The 12,627-nt window shown below is 45.3% G+C and overlaps 1 protein-coding gene across 3 annotated transcripts in view; it reads left to right on the plus strand.

Moving 5' to 3' along the window:
* Positions 1-10,518, plus strand: part of C16H10orf90 (chromosome 16 C10orf90 homolog) — a 228,214-nt gene extending 217,696 nt beyond the window's left edge. For all 3 annotated transcript variants that reach the window (XM_060033518.1, XM_060033521.1, XM_060033520.1), the window contains 3 exons: positions 6,176-6,239; positions 10,242-10,341; positions 10,430-10,518. In XM_060033518.1, the coding sequence (XP_059889501.1) occupies positions 6,176-6,239; positions 10,242-10,341; positions 10,430-10,468 (203 nt within the window). In that variant the 3' untranslated portion in view covers positions 10,469-10,518. The remainder of the gene's footprint in view (positions 1-6,175; positions 6,240-10,241; positions 10,342-10,429) is intronic.
* The last annotated feature ends 2,109 nt before the right edge of the window (positions 10,519-12,627 follow it).

Genomic DNA, 12,627 nt, shown 5'->3' on the forward strand with positions numbered 1-12,627 from the left:
CCTGATACCAAAACCAGACAAACATAGTACAAAAAAAGAAAATTATAGACCAGTATTACTGATGAGTATAGATGCAAAAATCCTCAACAAAATACTAGCAAACAGAATCCAACAACACGTTAAAAGGATCATACACCATGATCAAGTGGGATTTATCCCAGGGATGCAAGGATTCTTCAATATATGCAAATCAATCAATGTGATACACCATATTAACAAATTTTAGAATAAAAACCATATGATCATCTCAATAGATGCAGAAAAAGCTTATGACAAAATTCCACACCCATTTATGATAAAAAACTCTCTGGAAAGTGGGCATAGAGGGGACCTACCTCAACATAATGAAGGCCATATACAACAACCCACAGCAAACATCGTTCTCAATGGTGAAAACCTGAAACCATTTCCTCTAAGATCAGGAACAAGAAAAGGATGTCCACTCTCACCACTATTATTCAACACAGTTTTGGTAGTCCTAGCCACGGCAATCAGAGAAGAAAAAGAAATAAAAGGAATACAAATTAGAAAAGAAGAAGTAAAACTGTCCCTGTTTGCAGATGACATGACACTATATATACAGAATCCTAAAGATGCCACCAGAAAACTACTAGAGCTAATCAATGAATTTGGTAAAGTTGCAGGATACAAAATTAATGCACAGAAATCTCTTGCATTCCTGTACACTAATGATGAAAAATCAGAAAGAGAAATTAAGGAAACACTCCCATTTACCATTGCAACAGAAAAAATAAAATACCTAGGAATAAACCTATCTGAGGAGACAAAAGACCTGTATGCAGAGAACTGTAAGACACTGATGAAAGAAATTAAAGATGATATGAACAGATGGAGAGATATACCATGTTCTTAGATTGCAAGAATCAATATTGTGAAAATGACTATACTACCCAAAGCAATCTAATGATTCAATGCAATCCCTATCAAACTACCAATGGCATTTTTCACAGAACTAGAACAAAAAAATTCACAATTTGTATGGAAACACAAAAGATCCCGAATAGCCAAAGCAATCTTGAGAAAGACAAACGGAGCTGGAGGAATCAGGCTCCCAGACTTCAGACTGTACTACAAAGCTACAGTAATCAAGACAGTATGGTCCTGGCACAAAAACAGACATATAGATCAATGGAACAGGATAGAAAGCCCAGAGATAAACCCACGCACATATGGTCACCTTATTTTTGATAAAGGAGGCAAAAATATACAATGGAGAAAAGACAGCCTCTTCAATAACTGGTGCTGGGAAAACTGGACAGCTACATGTAAAAGAATGAAATTAGAACACTCCCTAACACCATACACAAAAATAAACTCAAAATGGATTAAAGACCTAAGGATAAGGCCAGACACTATCAAACTCTTAGAGGACAACATAGGCAGAACACTCCATGACATAAATCACATCAAGATCCTTTTCGACCCACCTCCTAGAGAAATGGAAATAAAAACAAAAATAAACAAATGGGACCTAATGAAGCTTAAAAGCTTTTGCACAGCAAAGGAAACCATAAACAAGACGAAAAGACAGTCCTCAGAATGGGAGAAAATATTTGCAAATGAAGCAACTGACAAAGGCTTAATCTCCAAAATATACAAGCAGCTCATGCAGCTCAATATTAAAAAAACAAACAACCCAATCCAAAAATGGTCAGAAGACCTAAATAGACATTTCTCCAAAGAAGACATACAGATGGCCAACAAACACATGAAAGAGTGCCCAACATCACTAATCATTAGAGAAATGGAAATCAATACTACAATGAGGTATCACCTCACACCAGTTAGAATGGGCATCATCAGAAAATTTTCAAACACCAAATGCTAGAAAGGGTGTGGACACAAGGGAGCCCTCTTGCACTGTTGGTGGGAATGTAAATTGATACAGCCACTATGGAGAACAGTATGAAGGTTCCGTAAAAAAACTAAAAATAGAGCTACCATACGACCCAGCAATCCCACTACCGGGCATATACCCAGAGAAAACCGTAATTCAAAGAGACACATGCACCCCAATGTTCATTGCAGCACTATTTACAATAGCCAGGCCATGGAATCAACCTAAATGCCCATCGACAGACAAATGGATAAAGAAGAAGTGGTACGTATATACAATGGAATATTACTCAGCCATAAAAAGGAATGAAATTGGGTCACTTGTAGAGACGTGGATGGATCTAGAGACTGTCATACAGAGTGAAGTAAGTCAGAAAGAGAAAAATATCGTATACTAACACATATATGTGGAACCTAGAAAAATGGTACAGATGAACCGGTTTGCAGGGCAGAATTAGAGACACTGATGTAGAGAACAAACGTTTGGACACCAAGGGGGGAAAGTGGCAGTGGGGGGTGGTGGTGGGATGAATTGGGAGATTGGGATTGACATGTATACACTAATATTTATAAAATAGATAACTAATAAGAACGTGCTTATAAAAATAAATAAAATTCCAAAAAAAAAAAAAAAACCCACCTGGCTCTCCATCTCTTACTCTGGAGGAGAACTCAACAGACTTGCAAATCTCCTTAGTAGGCTTGCAAAACCCAACACTGATGCTTCCTGTCGCCTGCTGTTACAGAATGCAAGTTCGTGTGCCTGACCCACAGTTAGGCCAAACAATACCGAAACATAGAGATTTAGTGCAGAGAAAGGTTTATTGCAGGGTTATGCAAGGAGACGGTGGCTCATGCCCCCAAAAAGCCCAGACTCCCCAAAGGGTTTCAGCAAAGCCTTTTTAAAGGCAACCTGAGGGAGGGATGTGGTTGGTTGTTGCAGATTTCCTGGTGTTGGAATCCTTTGTTCTTGCAGCTGTCGGTGTAGGTCAGGTCACGATGTTCCTGTAAACCTCCAACAAGACAAATGTTAGTCTCTGTTCTGCAACTTCTCATCTCTATATGAACAGAAAAGTATTATACCCTTAAAGGTCAGAGCCTTGAGAATGGGTTTTCCTGTCTATTTCAGGCTATAGGCAACATTCTTAACTCAGAGCAAAAGCAATGGAATACAAAGGTTAAAGTAAAAGAAACATTGCTGATATGGAGTCAGATTCGTTCTTCCCTATTACATGGCGCCCCCTAGAATCATTGGAGATTCTGGTTCAGGTTCCAGTGCCCACGTGTGGGAATCGTGGTTAGACTCTGCAGGCGGTGGTAAAGTGTATAACCTGGGTGGAGAACCACAGTGTCTTTGCTTTTACCTCTACTCCCGGCCTGCCTTCTCATGCCCTCATGCCCCCTCCCTCACACTGTATGCACTGTGTCCCAGATCCTTCCTCACTCTTCCCTCTACTGGCCCCCATGGCCGGCTCCTGTGGTCATTTGGGTCATGGTTTAAATAACTGCTCCCTGAGGAGCCTTCCTGACCACCCCGGTCCTCCTTGACCATGTGGCCATGATTCTTTTTCATCACAGCACCTACCTGATACTTTGTAGCTGGTTTGTTAATTATCTGACTCCTTCTTCAATAATGAAGTCTCATGGTGGCAGGATCTTATCATTTTTATTTTCTTCTGAGCATTCCCTGGAGGCATAGTAGTTGCTCATTAAATGTAGGAGGCAGGAAGAAGGAAGAAGAGAAAGGGATTTTGGATTGGTCTCCTGGGAAATGGACCAACACGTGTCAGGGCGACCAAAAGATGAAATCTGCAACCACGGGTTGGTGGCCGTGTTCTGAGGTTGAGGGCATGTGTGGACAGGGCTGGACTGATCTGGACTGAAATCCAGCTCTGCCACTCACTCATTCACTGCATAAACCTGAGCAGGAAACCCTTGGCCCTTTGAACTTTGATTTTCCAACCCTAAAATACAAAAGAAATATGAGTATGTCATAGGGTTGGTGTGAAGATCTATGGCGATCCAATAAACACTAGCTGTTTATTATAAGTAGTAATGCTGACCCTCAGGTGTCACCCTGCCCCCTCCCTTCTTCCTGCCGCTTTCCCTCTCAAAGTGCCAAATAGGGTTCTTTTTACTCTAGCGAGGCTGGGAGACATTAGCGACACACTTGATTATTTCAAACAGCTTCCTCCAGGAAGGTAGAGCCTCGCTTTCTTCCTCTCTTCCATCCCATCCAGAAAGCATCCCCACTATCTGTCACATGGGCCTGGTGCTGTTATGAAAACTCAGAATCAACAGCAACCAGCGAGGTGCGGGGTGGAGCCCGCCAGCTGGGGTGGGCCCTCTTGGATACAGACATGCTTGTTTTGCACCTAACGTGGGCTGCTGGGCCCAGAATTGAAACTTGTGCTGAGACACAGCGGGCGGAGAAGAGTTCAGAAAACAAAACAGTGGAGGTGCCAGATAGCTCACGTTTGCTTTTGTTTCCTCTTGGAAGTAAGACCAGAGCTTCATTGTGGTATCAGGTGCTCAAAAGAAACAAACGGAACCAAAACAAAAACAGAACTAACTTCTGAGGGGAGACCACATACGATTGAACTGAGATTATAGAAATATTGTAAATGCACTTTGTAACGTTTCTGTTCCCTTGGGGTACCGTGCATCTGTTCACGTCACCCTTCCCCTAATCCTGACTGGCTCCCGAGGAATGCTGGTGCAGACCCAGCAGGGGAGTCTCTGTCGGAGGCTCCTTCTCCCTGCCTCAGTGGGGGTCTTCAGGCGGACGCGTGTTTGCTTGTCCAAGACGCTGACTGCCTTAAGGTGACAGCCCATTTCTTTGGAATGCTGCTGGGATTTTCCCGAGGTCCTGGGCTCTGGCCGGGCCCTGTCTGGAGGGTGAGCAGAGGGCGGGCGCTGGGAGGCGTCTCTGCAGGTCAGTCTTCATGGCGACATTGACTCTCCTGGTTCACACGGCCCAGTGCCTTTCCAAACACTGGGGACGTTTTCCCTTCCCTGGGAAAACTCTTCTGATTTCTTTCTCTTTTCTTCTATTTTTCCTTTGAATCTTGTCTCTGAAGTTGAATAATGGCGCCACGTTTTTCTTTTATGTTTATAACCAGACAGGATACAAGTTCAGCCACTGTGTTGTTTCCATCTTGTAAATCGGTAGCTGTGTTACAGTTCCCCAGAGGGGAAGAGATGTCTTCGTATCCACGCCTCTATCCCACCTTCTTGTATATTCCTGGAAAATTCGGTATATTCTCAAGCCTGAGAAATCTTCGGTGGCTCCGCTGGAGTATTGAGCGAGGGGGGACAGGCCCAGGTGGGGGAGACTCATAGAAACATGGTGGAGTCTTGGCTGGGGGCCACAGGGAGCCCACTCTGCAACTCCATGATTGAAGGACATCGAGTCGCCTGTCTGCTTGTGCTGAATGAAGGCAGGGGAGCTGGTTACCATCCAGGGGTTCCAGACAGTATGTGTGGCAGCTGCTCAGATGCACCCCCACGCAACAAGCACCCCCATGCAATATTTCTGGGTGCCAGCCTCTTGGCTAACCCGTAGGGCTGAGTCTCACGGGGTTTTCAGAGTTATCGCAGAAAGGTATACACAGTTTTTGAAAAAGCACAGACCATTTTCAAGCGTGCCATCTGTAAACATCTTGTGATGCGCAGTATGTACTTTCATTAAAAAAAATTCCAGACTCACAGTCATCTTTAGCCACCGTGTACTTTCTTGAAGGGCACTAGGCAGACATCACTCTTATGTTGTCCGTTACATTTTCTGAGCTTGGAAAGGGCTAATCCCTCCATTAGAAAGGATACAGAGGCCGAGCCTCCCTGAGGGAGACAATTGTGAGTGAAAGTTCCTGCTCTGAAAGTGTTCTAGCAACTGTGGGAGATTTCCTTGTCCTCAGAGGCACCAAAAACAGTGTGGAGATTTTTTGTGGGTGGGATGACCTCACACCCAGGGCCCTGCACCCAGAGCGACACTGAAACACATTTTCGTGCCGCAGTGGCACTACCCCAGTAAACTCTGACTCTTTATTGCTAAATGCAGCGTGCAAAGGAGTCACTGACCATAAAGTCGATTAGATGTTAACCTTGAACTTCATGCCCATGTTTAACTGTTCGTTGATTTCAATACAACTGTGGTGTGTGTGTCTACTGAGTCCTGCTGTGTTTCTAACAGACTGGGCTTAGATTAAGGATGGATAACAGAGAGTGAACTAAGCCCACCACGATGTTTCTCTAGAAATGTGCAACACCTGTACCTTCCGAAATTAATCCCCTGTCCACTTTTTTTTTTTTTTTCCAGATAACTTGTTCAAACCGAAAGAAAGGTACATTTCAGAGAAGGAGATGCATATGCGATCTAAAAGGTACTCGATTATATTGTGTGCGGTCAAAAAAAGTGGGGGAGGAGGGAGGAGGGATGGCTTGATGGATCCAGGCACTGTCCAGCTGGGCCACTATTTCTAGGTCCACGTTTAAGCTCTGAGGTCTTCTTGGCCGTGGACTTGAAAAGCTGTGGCTGAAAGAAGTGAAGTTGTTGAATCGCGCCTCTGAATGCTAATGTCGTTCTTGGAAAAACCTTAGGAACGTGGTGGGTCTTGGATTCTGAGCCAGTCCTGTAATTGGTCTCTAAGAGATCCCCAGACTCACAACAGGAATGTTTCTGCACTTTCCCACCGTTGCTCTGGGCAGGTGCTGTTTGTCACTGTGCACCTTCGCAGGTGATTTTATGAGGAGGAGAGAAGCTAGGTCTCCTGAGGGCCTTGACAGTGGCAGAGCCTGGACAAAAGCATCCAGGCTTGGAGGCCGATGGTGCGTGGGGCCAGCGAAGCCACAGAGGGCCACGAGCCGGCCTTTTTGGCACCGCATCGCCGGCGGGCTTGGCGGCCCTGCTGCCGGCAAACTCTCCCTGTCCTGCTTGGCTGGTTGCTCTTCTAGACGCCCACTCGTTCTCACCAACACACAAAGGCTGCCATTCTTTCTGAGACCTGGCCTCCCAACCCAAATGTAATAACTTGACAGAGTTTGCCAAGTTCATCCAAGTAAAATGCCATTAGTTTATAATAAAGTATCTAGCACTGGGAGGACCTATAACAATTTAACCAAATTGATAGTACAACTTAGAGAAGCCATTAAAATAGGAAGAATACATTTCTCCCCACTCCAGGCGCAAAATCTCTGTTTTCCCGTGATTGTCTTGTTTCCATGACGATTAGCCAACTTTGATTATCTGTAGGGAACCTCTTTGTAAATAAAAAAGTAAAAGTGAGGAGAAAGGGGACCATCCCATTAATGACCCAATGCGCAGCTTTCTAACTGGGTTTTTAAAGGGCCACTGGGTTTCAAGACCTGCCGTTTCGGAAGTGCAAAGTTGTGTATACCTCATGCCAAAAGCATTCCTTTTTCCATTTGGTGGAAAATGCAGCCACATCTTCCCCTCCTGGTCCCTAAGTCCAGAGCTGCTCTTATGGAGACCTGAAATTAAAATGTAGATCTCAAAGCAGCCTTCGTGGACAGAGCATCACCATATCATTCTACTGAGAGGAGACTGAGGCTCTGAGAGGACCGATGAGCAGGGTGATGCTGTTCCCCACATCATGGCTTCCCTGGCTGGAAGCCAGGTCTCCTCAGATGCAGTCAGTAACAGGACTTTCACTCTGCTCTGTGGGCTGTGCCCTGGGTGGGCTCAGACCCCGGTTCTCAGACCTCACGCACCCACAGAATCACACTGGAGCTTCCTTTTCTTTTGTATTCTTTGTTATCAGTTATATTATTAAATTACATTTTCATTAAAAAAAATTCAAACAGAGGAGAGAGAGCTGAAGTCCCTCGTGACTGACTGGCCCCCCTCCTGCCCCACCTCCCAGCCTTGTACTTTCTCCAGAGACACCGCAGTTATCAGCATCCTATATATCATCCCAGGCCTTTCTCTCTGCCTGAAAATAGACGTTTATTTGTACGTCTATTTAGACGTACAAATTAGAGAACTATTTAGTATCTAATTAGATAACTATTATTCGTTATCTAATTCTTAACCATAAATGGATCATGCTATATACAATATTATCTTTCTGTAGCTTCTTTTACTTTGTGTCTGTGAGGTCTTTTTCTGTGTCTGAAGACATGGGTGATTCTCCTCATGGATGCAGAGTGGTCCATTGTACAGACGTGCCATAATTTATTGAGGATGTTAAGAAAATACTGCAGCAAAAGCTCCAGGGCTGAGGCCTGGGAATTTTTATCCTAAACTCCCCACAAGATCAGATGGTCAAGATCGGGAAGGTGCGTGTCTGTGGATCCAGAAGGAGTTCCACTGTGGGGCTTTGGGACATGTCAGATTTCCTGCTGACCCTGACAGACTTCTCCTGGTCCCCTCTAGCATTGCTCTTCGATGTGGCAATCGTGTGTTCATTTAGATCATGTCGATGCCCTCAGTGTGCCAGGCACTGTGCCACGTGCCAGCAATTCCCAGGTCACTCTACACTACATGATTGGGGAACAGTGTTGCATGAAGTCAGACAGACCGAGGCCGGACTCCCAGCCCCTCATTCACCAGCCGAGGGATGCCACTGGCCTCCTGACCTCGCTGGGGATGGGTTCCTCACTCCCATAACAGCAGGACACTGGACGGTGTCTCTTCCAACTGTCGTGAGGGCTACCCGGGAAATTCATGTCAGATGGTTAGCCTAGTAAGGAACCCTCTTGCACTGTTGGTGGGAATGTAAATTGGTGCAGCCGCTATGGAGAACAGTATGGAGGTTCCTTTAAAAACTAAAAGCAGAACTACCATATGACCCAACAATCCCACTTCTGAGCATATATTGAGAGAACACCATAATTCGAAAAGACACATGTACCCCAGTGTTCACAGCAGCACTATTCACAGTAGCCAGGATATGGAAGCAACCTCAGTGTCCATTGACAGATGAATGGATAAAGAAGACGTGGTCTACATATGCAATGGAATATTACTCGGCCATAAAAAAGAATGAAATAATGCCATTTGCAGCAACATGGATGGACCTAGAGATGATCATACTAAGTGAAGTAGGTCAGACAGAGAAAGACAGATATCATATGATATCAATTATATGTGGAAGCTAAAAAATAATGATAGAAATGAACTTATTTGCAAAACAGAAAGACCCACAGACATAGAAATCAAACTTACGGTTACCAAAGGGGGAAGGGCGGGAAGGGTAAATTAAGAGTTTGGGATTAACACATACACACTACTATATATAAAATAGATAACCAACAAGGACCTACTGTATAGCACAGGGAACTAGAATCAATACTTTGTAATAATCTATAAAGGAAAAGAATCTGAAAAATAATATATATGTGTATGTATAACTGAATCACTGCTGTACACCTGAAACTAACATAACATTGTAAATCAGCTATATTTCAATAAAAAATAAATAGATAAAAATTTTTTAAAGGTAAATTCATAAAAAGATTATTAGCCTAGTGCCCTATGGCCAAGACAATGTCACCTGCTAATATTGTCATCATCAGTCCTTGTATAGTTTGTGATTATTATTTTAAGAGGGCAACATGTTAAACAAATTTTGTCTGGCTTTCAAACATGAGAGAAAATAAAACAAGAGATGTTAATCCAAGTGCCACGTGTACAGCACCCCAAAAACTCAGGCTACAGTGTCTCCTCTGTGTCTGTGGATTCCAGCAGAAATCTTGTTTGGCATCAGTACGTAAACAATTTCTGTAGGGAAGTAAGAAGAAAAGGCCCAGAAGAAGGGTCCCTCAGGCCCTGCTTGTGTCTTGGAAGCTGCTAATTTTACACCAGGACAAGAACATAATATCAATACATATGCCTGAGAGGTATTTGGAAACAGCTTCATTAGGAATGCAGTAGGTAAAGAGGCGGACACACACATATTTTATGGGTGTGTCATTCCAGTACAATTCCTGCTACTTCCATTGATTCGCTGCTCCTTTTCTAAGTCATAGGGAGACAAAAATTGAGTGGCAAAAAGGTATTTGGTAAAAGGTAAGTTTACGCTCAGAGTGGCAAAGCGTAGGTCTAGAATCTCTCATTTTACAAGCAAGTGGTTAATTATCGTAGAAGATGGAGAGACAAGAAAAGTGACTTCTGATTAAACACCCGGCCTCTCCAGCTTTGCCCTGGGTGGGGCTCCATCTGCTGCGTGGCCCCTGCCTGGGCAGTCCCATCTGGAGATGGTCAGGGGAGCCCCGGGTCTTGGGGTCTCACAGATGCGAGGTGGCCCATATGCAGCTGATCGTCCCTTTGAAATGGAAGAGCCTGCTGACAAGAGAGGACACAGATCCACAGCAGACACACGCTATCTCGCTACCATTCAGAATGTTTTCTGAATCTGTTTCAGAATCTATAATAACTTGCCGGAAGTTAGAAAGAAAAAAGAAGAACAAAAGAAAAGGGTGATCTTACAGAGTAACAGACTCCGGGCCGAAGTCTTCAAAAAGGTAATGGCCCGGCCGCCAGCAGGTGTGACGTGTGTGTGGTGCCCAGATGCTGACTCTGAACTTGACTTCTTTGTCTCTAATTCCCTAGCAATTACTGGACCAGCTCCTTCAAAGGAACGCAGTCTAACCACAGGCTGCCCTGCTGACCCTCTACCTGGACCTGGGACGACTTCAAACGCTGGATAAGCCATTAAACTTAGCATTATCTTCATGACGTGAAATACTTATTTTACTTTTGATTTTTTCTTTTTCCATAAAGGAAAGCATAGCTTCCTGAATTGCTGACCCAAACCAAGCAGAAACAAAACCCCTTGAGGAAATGGATCATCAGACCGCAGTGGGGTAATCAACTCAACTGAACCCACTCGATACGGTCCCTTCATTTTTTTTTAACTTCTGAATTTTATCTTTTGCTTCTGGTTTTTCCCCCTACCATTTCCACTCAGGCAGAAAGGTCTTCTATGCTCAAGCGGGCTTAGATCCCTGGGAGCTGGGGTTTTTCTTCATCGAATTTCTAGGACCTAAAATACATCACTTTCAAAATACCAATCTCAACTTCTGCCAGTTCTGCAAACCCCAAATTTGGGGATATCACACAGTGTGTTTGCAACCTCTCTGGGTGTGTGTGCCATGAAATACTGAAGGCAAACTTTGGAACTAGGCGGGCGCTCTGCCAGGGGCTGGGGACAAGTGACCTGTTTCTTGGTGACCTGGGGTGATCAGAGCAGCCCTCACTACTCCCACCCTACTCCCAGGACCTGCCTTTGTTTAGCAGAAGAGCCTATTTCCATGGAAGCCATGAGGGCAGAACTGGCTGAAAAAAGTTGTAGGTAACTTCAGTGTTTTCTGTAAACCGTCCAGCCCCCAGAAAGAGCTGTGTTGCTGAAAATGGCCTGATGGCTCCAACTCTAACGTTTGTTCCTCCAAACAATTACAATGTCCATTATTTATAAATGTGCATTTGGGGAGTGAAGAGCAATAGCTTTATCAAAAATGGAAATAAATGCAATTATTACAAGAATTAAAGTATTGCTCTTTTCCGTGTTCTGTGTTATGAACCAAGCAGCCAGTACAGATGGTGCTCAGAGAGAAATGTCACCAAGGTCCAGTGGGGACCTCTGACCTGCGCCTGTGCCACCACCTTCTGACCATCAAAGCCCCCAGGTCAGGGCCCTTGTTCTTCCCGAGGCCTGGGGAGAAGGTCTTCCCCAGAGAGCTGGCCTGAGAGGTGTCGGGATGTTGTTGAGAGCAAGGTTAGGATCCTGAGGTCCCCACATCTCACCAGGAATCTCCCCGGGAATGAGAAGGCGGTTTAGGGGATTAGGCAGGAGCCCTGGTGACACTTCTGCCCCTTTCCCTCCTCCCACGGCTGCATACACCATCCCCTCTTCCTGGAATGCCTCTCCTCTGCGTATCTGCTGGAAAGCTATTTGAAAGCTCAGCCTGAGTTCCCTCCTGTCGCGTCTCCTCTGCCCTGCCCGCGGTATGATGGGCACTTCACTCTGGGTGCACGTGGCATCGGAACCTGTGCCGTGTTGCCCAGCAAGGTGATCTGACCACATGCCAACTGTGAGTGGAGACTCTGGATTCATGTCCTGGCTGCGCTGCGCCCTGGTCTGTGGCTGTAGGCAAGGGTATCAGTCTGGACCCCCTCAGGAGAGAGGAACCTCACAGCGACGTGAACAGAGAAGTTTAACGTACATGGTTATAAACTGTAAGAGAGGATTGGAGTGATGCGGGATTGGCTACTGAGCAGTAAAGAGAACTCAAAAGAATACAGGTGGGAATAGCAGTTAAAGGAGCAGAGCTGCCCTGAGGACAGGTGCTCCCCGGACTCCTGGGCGAAGATCTAGATATTGTTGGAAACTGTCTCCTTGGAGGCACTCTGCTACAGCACCACCTGAGGGAGGTGCTGGCGTAGGCAGCTGGCCACCGAGTGCCGCCGGTAGCTTGACCTGCAGGAACCGGGTGGGTGGATGGGGGGGTGCACGTTTGCAGGGACCTTGAGCCACTGTCCCTGGTGTGGGAACCATGCCCTTCTCCTCCTGCAGTGTCTCCCCCGCTCCCTCTACTGGCAAAGCATGGCAGTGTGCCAGCAGGTAGAGGGGAAGCATTGCAAGGGCCTGGATCCATTTTAACAGAGAAGGCAAAAAGGCTGCCTTTGGAGGTGTGGGATGATAAACTGACTGGTGTGGCCAGTTATTTAACCTTGCCTCAGTTTGCTTATCTATCAGATGGAGATAGGTCTGTTATAGGAATGGAATAAGCCAGTGTGAGTTGAGTGCT

Source organism: Delphinus delphis, chromosome 16, assembly GCF_949987515.2.
Source record: "Delphinus delphis chromosome 16, mDelDel1.2, whole genome shotgun sequence".
NCBI classification, from domain to species: domain Eukaryota; kingdom Metazoa; phylum Chordata; class Mammalia; order Artiodactyla; family Delphinidae; genus Delphinus; species Delphinus delphis.